The sequence below is a fragment of the Carlito syrichta genome, unplaced genomic scaffold (genome assembly GCF_000164805.1).
Source record: "Carlito syrichta isolate Samal-C Ts95f unplaced genomic scaffold, Tarsius_syrichta-2.0.1 Scaffold301807, whole genome shotgun sequence".
Classification (NCBI taxonomy): Eukaryota; Metazoa; Chordata; class Mammalia; order Primates; family Tarsiidae; genus Carlito; species Carlito syrichta.
In genome coordinates, this window is record NW_007245903.1 from 310,130 (window position 1) to 327,563 (window position 17,434).

The following is a 17,434-nucleotide window of genomic DNA, read 5'->3' on the forward strand; positions in this document are numbered from 1 at the left end:
GGTGGTGGTGGTGGTGGTGGTGGTGATGGTGATGGTAACGAGGTGGTATTGGAGGTGGTGGTACACAATCAGAAACACTGCAACTGACAAAACTCAGGTAGATCCTCACAGAAGAACTGAATGAAATGCTTGTCCAGAAATCAACCGTATTTGCATTTTCATTTTCTCTTTTAAAAGATCCACAATTGCTGACAGTCCCCTTCAAAATTCTCCCAGTAAGTTATTATAACCTAAAACTTGGAATATTACATTTTTTGTAAAATGATTTGAACATAGGCACTCAGACTATTTCATATGAGTTCCATTTTAAGTATTTTTAGAAATTTTCTAGGGTAAAAAAAAAATCTAGTAATCTTTATTTAACATAGAAATAGGATTGTCAGTTCTCTGTTTTTCAGGCACAGAGGAGTTGGGACAGGTTTCAAACAATCATCAAGTCCTTAGAACTGGTTGAAGGTAAAGTTCCACAACAGAGCAGTGTGAGTGGATGATTAGAAGTGGGACTTTGAAGATGAACTCCGTAGTTAGAAGCACTTTTACTCCATTTTACCTTTATGTCCCTGCAATATTGCCCTTTTAGTTATAGAAACTGCAGGATTTGAGCAGAAACACTTGATCAGAGTAAACCATGCTTAAAATGTGAGGCAGAGACTTCGTTTCTTTGCCCCATTTTCCCCAGGGTCTAGATAATTCCTGGCACATAGTAAGCACTCAATAAATAGCTTCTGAATAAAAATGAATGAATCATCACTTTAACTTGATCTACAGCATCCATCTCCGGAATGGAGAAAAGCACTAAATAATGAATCATCCTGGAGCCTTGGGCGAAGATTTAGCCTGAGGGTAGCTGAATTAGATTATAATAAATTTGTCTGACCTCAAATTTTCCTTTATGGTTCAGAAAGCCCCTAATATGGAAAACTTCTCAGTCCAAGATTTGACAGAGTAATTCTCTTGTGACATTCAAGTCTCCTCAAATTTTTAAGTCACAAGACTTACAAATTGATATTAACCATAGCAGGCTTCATGTAAGTTTTAGGAATATTTGTGAATTTTTACTCTTAGCATGGATGAAAGTCAAGACAACAAAATTCTCCTTTTATTGAGTTTAGATAAGTAAGATGGCCCATCTTCATCCTAAATTCAGTCTCTAGTGATCCAACCTCAGGTATTTTCTTTGATTTTTTACTTTGTGAAAAGGGAATGGAGATAAACAGCCTTCATGAACTTTAGCCCTAAAGAAAAATGAATTTCATCCAGTTACTTATCCTGGAAGTGGGCATGCTAATGAGCTAATCAGGGACTCTGTTCCATGCCTTTCTGTAGAAACCTTTCAAGGAAAGATGCGGCACCTTCCAAGTTTTGCAGAGCCAGATTTGTGACTAGATGACTGATGGAGAGTGTCTTGTGACCTGCCTTTCAGGTCTCATGCTTCACACTTACTCCACGTATCATCTAACTGCGTGCATGTCTTACCCAAAGGTAGACAGTTTCGCCACTTGGCTGCCAAGCACAGGCCGAACTCATATAAGCAGACCACACCTCCCTCAAGATCCCCTTGAAGAACTGTTTCTTTTGCGATCCACTGAGATACCAGAAGCTATTATTTTCATTGGGATTTTCATTTTCACTGCCCTCTCCTCTACATATTCAAGCAAATAACATGTACTGGTTGCCTGCTACATGCTAGGCACTCCTCTATGAGTGGATCACATGTGCAGTGAGGTCAACACCCCTAAGAGATCATTTTAAACTGCAAGGGAGTTCTGCTGAGGAACATCAGCTGGATTCATCTCACATGTTCCAGGCTTTCTGTGTGCTGGGCATTGCCATATTCATTATTTGATGTGATACCCATATCTTAGAAAGTTTTAAAAATGAGACAGAGTAATTAATTAGTCAGCTCAAGATCACAGAGTTAGAGAACAGGCCTTCTTCACACACTGAGTTCTTTTTACCAAGCCTCAGCTTAATGGGCTACACCTACTGCTCTGGGCCAGTTTCACTGAAGGGGTGTTTCCCCTTCTGTAATATACATGCCAGACCTGAGAGAAACATGAGGGAAATAAATACCTTATGAGAACCAAGATATTCCAAAATTCTCTAAGGAAAGTGAATAATTTTTAAAATATGAATAAAATGCAAAGAATAACAATTTGAGAAATATGGCAAATGAAGTCAGACAAGAGTAGATTAAACCTAAACTATTTAAATTTTGATAAAATAAACTAATGTCAACGACTGAATGGAATCTCTGGTCAACCTGAAGGGCCAAGAGCTGAAGACACAAATTCTCTTATGTTCTAAGACAGGAGTCAGAGATTGAAAACCCTAACTAGAGTTTCTGGGACAAGTCTCTTGAGCTTGAAACTCAGACTGGAAGCCTTGACTTGTAGTTACCAATATTTTGCAGACTGGAATAATGGGTACTTAGCTTAGCGTGCAATTCCCTTCAAAGCCTGGTGGTGACTTCCTTTCTAACTTAGACCAATCCTCCAGTCTGATTTCATTGTGTTCCTGGACCCTTAGTACAGCCCATGCATGTCTGGGTAACAGCACTCATCATATTACATTAAGTAATTAGCTACTCATCCATCTTCCCCATAGATGACAGCCTTGGAGAACAAAGAATGAATCTTTAGAGCTAACGTGAATTGAGTTCCTAGACTTGTCCAGGCACTGCTCAGCATGCTGTCCTCACTGAATTATCAAAACAAGCCTGTGACCTAGGTAATATCCCCACTTCAGAGATAAGAAAACAGGTAAAAGAGATTAAATCACACACCCCAGACTAACGACACCCCAGACTAACGACACCCCAGACTAACGACTAGCAATCCATCTATGGAATTCAAATCTAATAAATCTTTCTCCAAAGCCTTGCCACCTAACCACACTGTGCTTCCTACATTGTTCATATTTTTATTACCAAGCCCTAACCCAGTCCTTAGCACAGAGCAGCTGCTCAGTAAGTGTTAAATGAAGATTGACAGAGGGCCCAAAGTGTCTCCACTGCCAGCATTCACCCACCTCCTTGCATCTCAACCTTCGCAGCAAGAGATGGTACTACCCATACTAAAATTAAATTAGATTGCTTTTTTAACTACACATTGACTAACTTGTGAAAGGAGACAGCTCAGAAATATGTTACATGGCAAGGGGACGTCAGTGCAGAACTGCGTTTTCCACACATAACCCACTAAGTGGTATTTGAGAGTTGGCTATGCTTGATAACACGTGCTTAGATTCAGATATCTCAAGCCTTTTGTGAAATATCCATAGCTTTGTGTTCATGAAATCCTCATTGCAATTCATAAATACTAGCAATAATATTTTACCAAGAGAAAAAAAAGCTTATAAAATTAAGTGATTTGATTTGGCAAAGATCTGTCAGTAAATCTCTAGCTAAGGCTGAAATAGATCCATAAATCTAACTACAGAGCCTCAAGAGGAAAGAACTCATTTTCTCCCATTACCTCACCTCTGCTTAGCTACTTTTTTCTTCTTCCAGGTTTTCTTTCTTCTCCTTTTTTCCCACATGATCTTATTCCTCCCCTCTGCCAAACACAGGGAAGTATGAAGCAGGAAAAATGGAAGAACCCCTGTGGAAGCTAGAAAGCAGGACATTTCCAGGTCCTCAGAGAACACCCACCTTTACTTTCCTGACACTCTTGTCATTCCTGCAGCTTCTGAGTAGTCATAAAACCTAACACTGAATTGTGTCCCACATCTTTAAAATTAAAAGAAAAATTTTTTAAACTACTCCTGAAGTTTGCTCTGCAGGTAAATCAAATGTTCTCCTAAACAGGCTCCAAAGCAACATTTTCTTAATCCAGTAGTCTATCAAAACCAACTGGGATTCTAATATTTCACATATTCTCTTCCACTTTACCCCCTAAGACCAAAACGACATAAAGTCAAACGTCCACTGATATTTTTCCAATGTTCACCAAATAGTACTTTTCTTTATTAAAATCTTCTCACTATGAAGATACATGGTCATGAGACTGTCAGAATTTAACCAAGTAATGTCAAAAAATAAAATAAAAAGTATAATTGTATCATTCATGTAGAAAAAGTACATTAATCTATGTCTTCATTTCTTTAGAAATCTGTTTATCAGGATAGAGTGACCCTGAGGAACGTGATTCTTCTGTATTCAACCGATTGCTATATATTCCTAATATCGATCAGATAATAAACTAGTTTTCGGATCCATCTAAAAGCATCAATGCAATTTAGGTTGTCTTAAAGTGTTAACACACAGGCAATATTTGACATATTAATATATCTAAATTTTATACTGAAATGCACTAAGAATCTAATGGAAGAAAATATTATTTTAAGATTCCAAATTAAGTAGAGTTAATACCACAGACAACATATCATTTTCACTGTTTCCTAATGTAAAAGTTCTAAAGCACAGAGGGAAATATTGTGCAAATTTTTACTGGTATAATAATAATTTAACTCTCCTCTGATTGAAAAAAAATGAACTATAATTAGTTGCCAGTATTGTAAGTTAGCATTGAAAATATTTTATTTTTTGTATTAATAAAATATAAATGCTTGTAACTTTTAAATATTAATTTCACATAAATCCATTTATATTTCTTTGTTATAAGAGTGAATACGCAAATAAAGAGGGTGAAGATATATAGAAAGCATTTCAGTGCATTTGAAATATAATTGGACATGTGGGAAGATATTCAGAGCGCATTGTAAAAACACATAAAAATATGATCTAAAAATTAGAGTCTATATACCAAAAAATAGGATTCATGAGGGCTATGTGCTATTAACTCAATTTTGACAAGGAGTACTCAAAAAAGTTATTTTGATAGTTAGAGTTTGGCCAGTTGTGAGCTATGTCATTTTACATTTCTCTAAACTATGGTGCACAGTGTGTTGTAATCTATAGTCAATGTCTTTATTGCAGGTCTGAGCACAGGTACTTAAGATCTAGTTAGCATACTTTCAGTAGTTTGTAGTTTTTTCTTAACTGAATATTATATTCAGTTTTTTTTAATTCTTAGAATTTTTTAAGGTTTTTTTTTTTTTCCTCTTCTGATCTTAAGCTGTTTGTCAGCAATCTGGGTCCCCATCTGCTGGTCAGCTTGAGAACGCATGAAAATTAATGTATCTGTTGCTTTAATTTTTACTATTACTTGACACTGGCACCCATTCCCATTTGTACAACATTGCACATCTTACATGCTTTATAATAATACTTTTAATGAGTAAACACAAAAATCGAATCTCAAATTTTATCTTTGTGATTCTATAAATTAAGCACCATAAGTTTCTATAAAATATAGGGAAAAGACAACTTGAGTTAGCCTTATTTATACCATATCCTTTTTTCTTTTTTTTTTGATAAAACAGGATTTATTGAGAGGGCAGAAAAGCTCCCACAGTGGGAGGGGACCCAAGGGGGTTGCCCATTCTTTTTTTTTTTAAGATTTGTGAGTAATTCTGCAAGGATTTAAAGAGTCTATGAAGCTGCTGCATTTGAAGGAAGATGTCTCTCAAATTACTAAATAGCCCTTGTTTTTTATTTTATTTTTTTTTCTGAGTTTCCTTCCATAAAAGAATTCCTGGTAGTTTGACTACACGACCTCCAAGGTTCCTATCAGTTCTAAATTCTATGGAAATAGATTGATGAAAGTAATTCTATGGAAATAGATTGATGAAAGATAAGTCCAAGATATATGTTACTGTAAAATCAGTTCTGCCTGACTTGTGTCCTAAAACTTAAGACTTGAACTAGGATATTTTAAAGCCAAATAAGAATATTAGAATATTTCTGCATTATTCATAAGCCAATTAGCCAGATAAAGGAAGAAACATTTCTCCAAAGACTTCGATGATATGTCCTATTAAAATAGCCTTGCCATTTTTTGTTTTTAGTTTCCTTTTCTCCCTTTTATTCTTTCTTATAATTCTTTTCTTTGAGGTTGTTCAAATGTCTTTCCCCTGAGATATTAAAACTTGAGCTTTTCATCACCTCCTTGACACTATTTTAACATACTCTTAAATGGATTTCACACTTCATCTGCAATGAGCCAGATTATTTCATTTTGAACAATTAGACATGACATCCATAGTCAAGAAAAATGAAACAATGTTTTACTTGGAATCTCTTGAATTTTTCCTTTTTTCAGTTTCTTTAATCCAGATAAAACTTCTATTTCTAAAGAAAAGCAACCTACCTTTTCTTAAAATATTAACAAACGAGATCAGTCTTGAAGAAACAGGTAATAAAATTTCACCATGAAGTTTTCATCAAAACAAAGTAAATAATAAGTCCCAAAATAAGAGATATATCTGTTCAAAATATGTTTTTATATATTCCAGACCTAAATTCCCCTAAGGCAAAGAAATTTTATTTAACAAAGAAGGCCTATATTATACAATCCATACAAATTCAGTAAACAAGAGAGCAATTCATTATTCTTGCAGATTTGAGTCACAACATGTTCCTACACTATACTATGTACTCTATTTTAGCTGAAATAACCTCTGGCAATCATTCCCAGAGCATCCAACATGACATATTCTCTCCCATTCTTAGAAACACACATACCTCTGACTTTCACATTCACTGGTAGTTGCTGTCTATGTCTCCTCTCACCTGCATAGAAAGCCACCAGTCCAATAAATGTTGTCCCCAATATTGTAGCTTCCACCTGTGCCTCAGCCCACAGCAGCCTCACTTTAGCCCCCCACTTCTCATGTGGAAATGCTCTTCTAACGGCCTTCGCACTGCCAAGAGCAGCAGAGCTTCTTAATTCACATCACACATCGGTGTCTCCTGATATCTTGAGCTGATTAGCTAAGTCACTCCTATGATCATCCCTACCTACCTGCTTCTTTTCTGTGGTTCCATGTCTCACCTACTCCTGGAGGACACATGGGGTCATCCTTGGCACCTAATCCTTCCTGGTCACAGGACCAAAAGTTGTCAAGTTCTGCAGGTTCATTGTTTTCTCTATCTCCTGCCATCCATAAACGTGACCCAGACAGTCCATCCTCTAAATTATCTCTCTACATCTACTCTTAGCTTCAGCTGAACTATAATTTAGTGAAAATAATATTTTAAGAATCCAAATAGGATCCTGTTACCTAGTTCCAGGTTTTCAGTGTTTGCCTGATGGGATGAAGATGATGGTTAGGCCGGGCTCAGTGGCTCAGCCTGTAATCCCGCTCTTTGGGAGGCCGAGGTGAGTGAATTGCCTGAGCCCGTGGGTTTGAGACCCACCTGGGCAACTTGGTAAGACCTCATCTCTACAATAAATCAAAAAAACTAGCCAGGTGTGGTAGCACATGCCTGTAATTCCGGCTACTCGGAAGACTGAGGCGGAAGGATCGCCGGAGCCCAGCAGGTCGAGGCTGCGGTGGCCGGGAACGGCCACTGCACTCCAGTCTGGGTGACTGAGTGAGACTCCAACTCAAAAAAAAAAAAAAGATGATGGCTAACCTGAGCAGGCAGCCCTCCATGACTGGAATGAAACATGCCTGGCCAGTCCCAATGTGCATCCTCTCCCCATCATTTCTACAGTTCTATCAGACTGAATTTCTTTGTGAGGTATATATTTTTGCCAAGTCTACATTCTATGTAGAGCTTCTGAACACCTCTTCATCCTTAAGAACAAGATAACCTCACTTTCTTTGTTTTTTCAGCCTCTAGACCTAGTTATGGGCACTTGTCATCCATGCCCACAGCAACCATGTTTTTCCTTTATAATACTCAGTACAATCATACTTCAGTACTTTTGTGTAATTTTTGTTTAATTTTTGTGTGTGTTAGAATACTACTTTAAGGTATTAGTTAATGTATTTCCTAGGTGTCTTGTTATGCTTTTGTCTTCTCACATTGGGCTACTCAGCCATGAGGCATCTGTCATATAAAGGGAGGATTATTGCAGTCAAAAAATGGAAAAACACAAGTCAAATCCTGTCTTTAAATTTTTAAAATCCAACGCTCTGAAATGCATTCATTGATCTCCTGGTCCACCCCACCAATCCCTGTCGCCCTAAGAGATGACCGATTTCAAGGGCACAGGGAAGAATAGAGTCCAAGAAACACACCCAGGTGGGTAGGCTCTGTTCAGAGATGTGAATGGGGAGAATGGGAAGACTTCCATATGATCAGGGGAGGCTGAAAGGAGAGGGTACCTGACCTTTATACCCAAGTAGAGCCTGGAGAGGAGGAATGCTCCTGAGTCTTTCCTCACTCATGGATGGAGCAGGGGAGAACATCTCCAGGATGTGGGAGGGTCAAATCCTTCCTTTGGACAACAGAAGAATGTAAAAATAGATCAGAAAGAGCTGAGACTAAGGTCACTTCAAATGAGAGAGAAGACATCTCGGTGTATGGACACATGGACAGCTGATGGCCCGATACCAGCACTAGACAATTTCTCCTTCCTCAAAGCCTTAACATGCCATAAATCTTAACACTTAGGGAAAATCCTAGAAATAACTGGGATTTATTTTCCAATACCTGGTGAAATGAAGGTTTTAAGTAGACAATGATTCACTCAAAAATTGGGTGTTCCAGTCTCTAGAAATATAATATTGCTTAAATAGCATAGCATTTTTGCTTTCCTGTAAATTCCTCAGGTCACAGTCCAAGGAGAACATGGCAACTGGCCTTTCATCAAGGACCCAGAACCTACTTAGAAGTCACTTCTATCTCTAAGTTGTCTTTATCATCTAAGATGGTTGCTGAGATTGAGGTTTTAAACATAACAAAAGAGAAAAAGACCAAGAATGGTCCATGCCAGCTCTCTGTCTCCCTAATAGGACTTTCTAGAAGTCCTGCCAAGGAACTTTCTCTTTGACAATCTCTAGCGCAAAAGAGACAGCACAATGTTATCTTCCAGCTGGTTCTGCTATTAAGGAAGAAAGGGAGACTGGATACTGAATACAGTTTACAGATGGTAATGTATTTCTTAGGGGGAAAACAAGAAGGTAAAATTATGCATGTAGGTTCATGAGCTGAGATTCACATACCCCATTTTGTCTCTCTAATAGGCAGTAACCTTATAGAAAACACAATGTATTTCTCTGTCATTCACAACGTTATCTAAACATCTAGCCCAATGTCTTCTACCTAGTAGACGTTCAATAAACATTTGCCGAATTAATTCACAAAATAATTGATAAAAAAGAATGGATAAATGAGTATATGTGGCCACCACTCAGCATCACTTAAAACTTACTTGATGCTTTATCGTGTGGTGATAGTCTTTAGTGTTGTTTACTAAGCATTTCTGGAGCTCTATGTTCGATACTGTATGTTCATCACTCCTTGTGAAGCCATGTGGTTGTGGCCAATGAGTGGCAGCAAAAGTGGCATGTGTATCTTCTGAGCCCAAGGATGTAACTGTCAACATGAGATCCACCAGAGTTCTCATTCCCACTGCCACAGCAACCAATGATGTCAGAGCTAGAAGATTCTCTGTTAGTCTGGGACTCCAAGAAAAGTGATAGAAAGTAGATGATCTGCCGTGAGTAGCTGGCATAGGCAAGATCTTATTTCCTTGATTCACAGACTTACCTTTCCCATCATTCACATGCAAACTCTTAACATAGTCAACAGGGGAGACCTTCCACTTGCTACAAAATACATCAAAATTGTGTTGGAAATTCATTACTAATTTAACTTCAAGTTAAAAATAATCGGTTTGATATAACTGTTATAATAAACAAATCCAGTGGAAGTAAAGATAGAACACTTAGTGTAAAATATACTTTCAAGAAAAATCTGTGCCTGAATGTTTTAAAGAATCCAGCAATAGAAATTTTTTTTAAATGTTAAATAGTTGCATTTGAATCAGGGTAAATTACAGCATTATAACAGGTGGCACAATTAAAAGAGGTCTTTTTTATCACTTTTGCTACACATATAAACTAATCATGTGTAATACACATCCACATTTGATTGCACAATATAAATATTAAAAGATACAATATAGAAATATACATGTTTTTAAGAGATAAAATCTCACTGTGGTAGCCTTAAAGTATACTGATCTGGCTAAGTGTTTTTATTTCTCACTTTTGAGTCAAAAGTAGATTTTGAAGACTGATTAAAAGTTATGATATATTTTACCCTAAAATTCTGTGGACTCTAACAAGTGAACATAGTTTGGTTATTACCAAGCAATTTTATCTTTCACAAATAGTACAATCAAAGCCTCTATTCTAAAATCCCAAAAAAGTATTAAAAGGCAATGCTTAACTTCTTCCAAACAAAGTAGTTTTAGTTACTATTAACCACTTTTTCCCCAACATACAATTTCATGGTTGTTATATGATTTGAATTCCTTGCATGGTAATATACCTAACTGGACATGTGAGGTATGTTTGAGATTGGTTACCCTTTTCTAGAAAAGCTGACTATTTTCCATGAGAATAAAAACGATGCTACATTGAAGACTGTTGCTGTAGATAGCGAACAGATAAATTATCTAACCAGGCAAGAAGAATACATGAAAATAACGGGGCCTCTCTTTGTGAGTAACGTAATCTTATAATCCCTATGGAGACTGTGTCATCTGAAAATAGACTGAAGCTAAACGAGTTTAAGAATCTGAGATTCTGAGTTGATACACAATTTTTCTTCTACAGTTTATTTATAAGTGTAACAAATAATTTTAGAGATCTACCAGCATGATTTTTCACTTAAAAAAAGAGAAAATTCTGAAAGAGTTTAGGGGCAATGCAGGCAGTAAAAGGACGACACTGTGTATTCTCCACCAAATTTTACAGCTTGGTGTTTTGATCCAACACTGAATTTCTGCATCGTGTTGAAGACTGTAGACCAAATCTTCTCCAAAATGTTGTCAGAAAATACAAGAATTGAATACTGTCAGCTCAGCCTACTGGCAATTCCAATACCCAGGTGTACAAACCTCGTTAACCTTTATTTTAAGAGTGACATGTTTGCAATGAGAGAACACAATGATGTAATTTGAATGAAATACCAAAGTTATCACCACTCTAGTTCACATCATGTGTCTTTGCAAAGGGTTCTCATAAGTCACCACTGACCCACGACCAGGTGGGCTGTTTGGTCCAGACATCATATGCTCAACCAGACCATGAAAAGCATGACTGCAGGTATGGCATATGCTTAACAAGCATATGAAGCACCAACTGGGCTCTGCTTCCTCTTGGAAGCTCCAGCTGAGGGATTCTGTGGTGGTGTCTTTCCAAGGGCAATGGCTTCCTTCAGGCCACCAGAGAATCTGAGGAGTTTTGGTCCCTCATGGATCATTGAACCCATGCGGTCATTATGCAGACACATATTGTGAGTAGAGGTTGGGAGTGGACCCAGCCTGATGTCTCCCCACAGTTCTGTTCTTTGTTGTCTTTAAGTCTACCCCTTCGAAAGCGACCCCTTCCCACAGCCCACTTCCCAGGTTTCTGGTCACTGACTTTAACTTTGTTTTTTACCACAAAATATTCAGGTTTTATAGCTATTAGTTCACCATGTGCTTCTTTTGACTTTAGGAAACTTAAACCTATTTCTTTCCTTGCCTTCTTAAAAAAAGGTTTAATGGAACTTGAATTTTTTCTATTGCAAAAATTCTTAGGGTTGTTGTCCAAAAATTCTTGAAATACAAAAAGAAATGATGTACTCTCATCCCTTACCACCACCTTCAAATAACTGAATTACATAAATAAAACATTACATAAGAGTACTTTGCTACAATTTATGGGAAGTAAATTTAACAAGAGCTGGCTCATTGTAGAAAAATTCAACTTATCTTTTCCTGGTCCTTCTCTTTTATACAGGGAGAGAAATTTATGTCAGTTAAAAAATCTATTACTGCTTCTCATAACGGAATCCATTATTTTTCTCCATGATCCATCAGGTAAAAACAAGAATAATAGATTGCTTTGACAGAACCTTGAACATAAACGTCCCCAAGAATCAAACACAGTAAGTTAAACAGGTTTCAGGTGGTATTAAAACAGAAAAGGATAACCTTTTTGTATTTCAAAACTAGATCTTACTAAGAAATTTATTATTATTAGCTACTGCAAAGAGACAAATTATATAGTAGCTGAATTTGCACAATGAAATGGGATTGTTTCCATTCACTTCTATATATAGCCAAGAAGAAATGAACATGAAGAAAAGGAATTATTTTCTTATAATTTTTACTAACTGGTTATTCATAATTTGCTGCTTGATTGCATTACACTAGATGACTTTAAATATATAAATGAATTTGTCCTATACACAGTCAACTGCTTAAAAAGGTGAATGTTGATCTTACAAATATTTTCTGTTCATAAAGGAGTCAAGTAGTCCTATAGCCATTAGTTTCACATAACCAGTTTTAGTCCAAAGTCTTCAGAAACTTTGGAGTGCATATGCACACACCTACTGGCCACACACACAGACACATACACACACACAGAGAGAGAGAGAGAGAGAAAGGAAAGAGATAAGATGATGTTGACAGATGGATAGATAGATTAGAGAGAGAGAGAGACATAACATACATACATAGATAAATCATCACTATTAATTCATCTCAGAGAATTTTCTCCTTAATGGACACCTCTCCAGCATCTAATACTCTCTAATTTTATTCAGATAAACCAAACTCTCAACTGGGTCCCTGGGAAGGTGACCACATTCCCAGCTTCCAAGTCAGAACTTTTTCTAAGCCAGTCAGCACACAGCATTCACATTAAGTATTGACCAGGACTGGGCTTGGGATCCAAGTTTGCCTGAATAGAAAAATGAAAGTGATTTTTATCCAAGCTTGAGAGAGAGATTTCTCATTTTCTCCTGCTTGATGAGAAGAGAACAAGGAGCCCCCTTTGCTACTGACAGCCACCTGTGACCCTGGAAATGAGGATAGTGCTGATGGCAGGGGAGGGTTGGAAAGACTGGGATCTCTGCTGGCATCATTGAGCTGCTAATGGTATTGTACCTGAAGCCCTCTCTCCCTCCTGTCCCCCAGTTAAGAGTTTTCAAATTTATTGACTGCTTCATCTAGTTTGAATTTGGGCTTCAGTAACTGTCTAGATAGATTTTTCTTCTTTAAAGAAAGATGAGAGAATATACTAAAAATATCCTGCTTTCTCATGGCTTGTTTCATTCATATTGCTTTACATCAGAAGCTCTTTGAAAGTATATTCGATTTTGAAACCACCTTGGAGAAGTCTACCTACCCATCTAATGGGGCAGAGAAATTGACATACCTGCTGCTTAAAAAGACAGTAACATTGTTACAAAGCTTAATATAAATGTAAGATGAGTAAAAACTCTATTGTCCGACCAGACCAAAAGAAAAAAAATTAATTTTATAACTAACTTAAGACACTATTCCTAGCCTCTAGTTCTGAAATTGAGCTTGACCCTTTTGTGTAGTCTATTTAAAACTCTGGCCTACATGTCAAAATGCATGTCTTTTCCTTTTTTAAAAATTGCTCAGAGGTCCTTAGGCTATAGCAATCCTACTGCCCTCCTCTAATTTTCCTTAACTATTTTGATATCTGGTTTCAGACTCTGTGGGTTATTAGATGTTTCTCACATATTTCTGTGGATAATAACTCATCAGCTTTGCAAGCTGATTCTCAACATTAAGAGATTAAAACTAATGTCGATGATTCTCAGATGACACATACTGAGGTATAGAAAAAAATCCATCATTTCCTTCTGTAAAATGAGAAAGATTTTAATTCATTTTCTCAACAGCTGCTTCATTTTTTTATGCATAGGAAAAAATATGTGCAATTACTCCAAGAACAATCAAGTCATTTAACAAGGCTTTACCATCATTGTAGTTACAGGATCTTTTAAAAGAGAAAAAAAAAATCTCAAAGCACAGGTCCTGCTGTGCAGCAAAGCAATCAAATTCCTTCATAATAACAGTCTGATGGAATTCAGCAATCCAAGGAAGAATGAATAACCAGTCTAATCAGTAAACAGGAAGATACCACAACAGTCACTGAGTAAAAATTGACTATCATCTGTTGATTCTCTTGATCAGCATTTCAAACAATAAATAGAAATGTAAGTATCTCTTAAAAAGAAAAATAACTTTGTTTAGTGTGCTTAATCTTACTAGGCAGTGAGAAAATAATATATCATCTTAGCCTGTCTTGCAGTGCTGCCCAGTCAATAAAATGCACACATAATCTTTTTTTATAATACATGGCTAAAAGTACCCTATCACCTGAATGTGCCAAGGATAAACTGATTTTGTCATTGGTTTGATAAGATTGTATTTCTGGACTGGTTATTCCTTTTTTGCTGTTGTTGTTACTTCATTATCTGATGTTTTCCTTCAGTATTCATCTAACGAAACAATCTGCATCTGAATATATGGAGTCTGTTTCAAAATAGTCCTCCAGTTTCAAGTTCAGTGTCTTGAACTGGGGTCGGTCCTCGGGCTTTTCACTCCAGCACTCCAACATGATGCTGTAGAATTTCTGTGGACAATTAGATGGCTGCGAGAGTCGATAGTTTTGACCCAACCTCTGGATTACCTGAGCACCTGTCATACCTAAAAATATAGAACGGAACAAACAAAAACAAGTCAAAGATCAGAGTCTTAAAGTAATAGACACTTATACTCAGGATTACAGAGAAGTCTAATTTTCTGGGAAAGCAGTCTACTAGCCCCTTCCCAAGCTGCAGAAATTAAGTTCCATCCTGCAGCAAGTGATGTCTATAAGACTGCAATTCAACTGTTAAGGAGAGGGAAGCAATAAACCACCTCATTAATGCAAATTATCACCATCAAATTTTATCTTTCAAGCTCCCGCAGGCACATGGTGTGGTCAGCCTCATAACTCTGCCCTCCAAGTCTAGGCAAGGTAGTTAAAGTCATACCTAAGTAAGTGACCTGCAGCAGAAAGGCCCACTTTGGAATTAGTTACTCACCACTGTAGGGCGTTCTGCCATAAGTAATGATTTCATAAAGAAGGATTCCAAATGACCACACGTCGGACTTAATGCTGAATTTATTAGTGCGAATGGCTTCAGGCGCCGTCCACTTCACTGGCAGCTTTATTTCATGTTTAGGCTCATAGATGTCTTCATTATCCACCTGTTAATACATTAAGGAATTAAGCCAAGTTTAAGAAGATTTTTTTTTCACTACACTTGTTCATCTGTAACCTGTTTCCCATTAAAATTTAGAGGGAAAAGATTCAAAATGAGCTTAGTTCCACTGATAATTACAGTAGCAAATTCTGAGTCGGCTTATAAGACTGAAAATTCTGTGAGAAGTCAGTAATAAAATATTACTTGAGAGCCTACTGTGTGCTAAGAACAGCCCTGGAAAACACATGCTACTACATATGGGAGAATTTATCATGATGGTTCTGGCTTCACGTCTGGTCTTCAGGAAATTTTTTTTTTAAATGGAAGAAAAGTTCTTCTGTTTTCTGATTTGCTGCTAGTATTAAAGGGCTACTGACTTTGATAATTACCCTGTAACCACTTGCTAATACTGAAAAGTAGAATCCAAGTGACGTAAATTAAAATGTCAACTCACTAGGGTTCTAATTAATCTACAAAAAGAAAAAATGATGAATTCATGGGGATCAAAAGGAAATCGTGTATTTGTTGGGTTTCATGCCCCACATCCATATTTTTAGGGTACAATGTGGAAATGTAAAATAAAATTCAGAGAAAAACACCTAATATTGTATTTCCTGCATTGTGCCTTTGGGACTGAGGTCAAAACATGGAGAAAAAATTAAAAAGCCAATGATTGCTGAAGGATTCTAGTAGCATGCCAATTAGTCCAGCATACAATGAGCAGTGGGGGAAGAGTAGCATATGAAAAACAGATTATGAATTCAACTATAAACCTAATTGTATTTACTCCAGTCAGACTGGTCCTTGTTTTCTGTTTTTCTCTTTGGCAAAGAAATAGGAATGAGCAGGTAGTTTGTGTGTAAGGTCAAGGGCTACTGACATGGTCTAAAGACATAGAACTTGGATAACCATTGCTTTGAAGAATAACAGTAAATTTATTAGCCTACTAGTCTGCTAAATTTTTGACCTGAACAAAATTTTGGACTTTCCAACAACCTGGATGGATCTGGAGTCTATCATACTCAGTGATCTATCACAGAACCAAAGAACTGAGTACCACATGTTCTCACTCATAAGTGGACCCTGAGCACCTATCATAATACTACAAAGAGGGAATTGGCAGTAGTAGGACACTGCCTGGAGGGAGGGGGCGCATAACATCAATTAGGGGTGCCTGATCCTAATTCAGGTGAAGTGAGGTCCAATGGGAGGCCCAAAACGTCACCTGTACCTAAATAACTTAAGTACGCAACCCTGACTTATACCCCACAACTTTTAAAAAAAAACAAAAAATTTTGACCTATTGCAAAAACTAATTAACACAAAACCAAATCCACCTTAAAAACTCTTGCAAGTCCAAAATCTGCCACTTTGTAGATATTATGTTCACCAACGAGGACATTTCTGGCAGCCAGATCCCTGTGGATGTAGTTCTGGGACTCCAGATAGGCCATTCCTGAGGCAACCTGTGCGGCCATATCTACCTGTTGAGTCAGATGGACTTTGGACCCAGCGTCATCTAAGCAATAAGAGAAAAGTCAGAGATTTACTTCAAAGAAACTTGAACTGCTAAAGTGAATACTGAGAATTCTGTCGAATGAGCTGTCAGTGAGATTAAGTGCAATGGCACTGATCTGTTGAGCTATATGTATATAATTGAAAGGATTTTATTTGTAAAGAGTTAATAAGGCAACAAATTTTGGAGTCTAAATACATCCCGTGCTGCAGCCCTCCCTCCCCTGAGTGTGCACTATACAGAGAAAGGAACAAAAGCATTGCATGATCCAACATAGACAATCATCTGAAAGCAGTCAGTTACTGCCATTTTCAATACCACACATCAATGAATCATCCCTTCACAGAAATTGTTACTTAGTTGCTATTAAATTTTTTCACACATTGCATAAATCATTTTAGTCACTGATCCTATAAAATGATACTACCTTGTATGGCTGGGCCAGTGAGAAGTTCTCATTCTTCCATTGTATTGTTCTTAAAACCAGTTCCCTAACAAAAATGAGGATCTATCAGTAGTTATAAAATGTGTACATTACATTCATACCACCAAGTTTAATACATTCTTTTCTTCTGTCTGTTATTCTTAGACTTGGTCTCTCCAGGCATGGATATACCATTAAGAGGCAGAGTTTCTCCTTCTGCTCGTTCTGTATAATAAATATAGAAAATGTATGTAATAGAATCAGTTCAGTCACCAGCAGAAGGGTCAGTGCTATTTAGTGGTGGCTTTTAAATGAGGTAAGTGATTCCTGGATTGTGCTTAGCTGCCCTACTGTTGATAGATGTCCAGATTTCTGGAGAATTGAAAGACTCTCACACAAATATAACTTATTA

General features: G+C 37.1%; 1 protein-coding gene across 1 annotated transcript in view; it reads right to left on the bottom strand.

Annotated features, from left to right (window-relative positions):
• Positions 1-13,439: 13,439 nt before the first annotated feature.
• FRK (fyn related Src family tyrosine kinase) overlaps positions 13,440-17,434 on the bottom strand; it is a 96,162-nt gene continuing 92,167 nt past the window's right edge. Inside the window, exons 6-8 of the mRNA XM_008055270.1 lie at positions 16,420-16,601; positions 14,921-15,086; positions 13,440-14,540 (exon numbers count right to left, since the gene is read on the bottom strand). Coding sequence (XP_008053461.1) covers positions 14,329-14,540; positions 14,921-15,086; positions 16,420-16,601 — 560 coding nt within the window. The 3' untranslated portion in view covers positions 13,440-14,328. The remainder of the gene's footprint in view (positions 14,541-14,920; positions 15,087-16,419; positions 16,602-17,434) is intronic.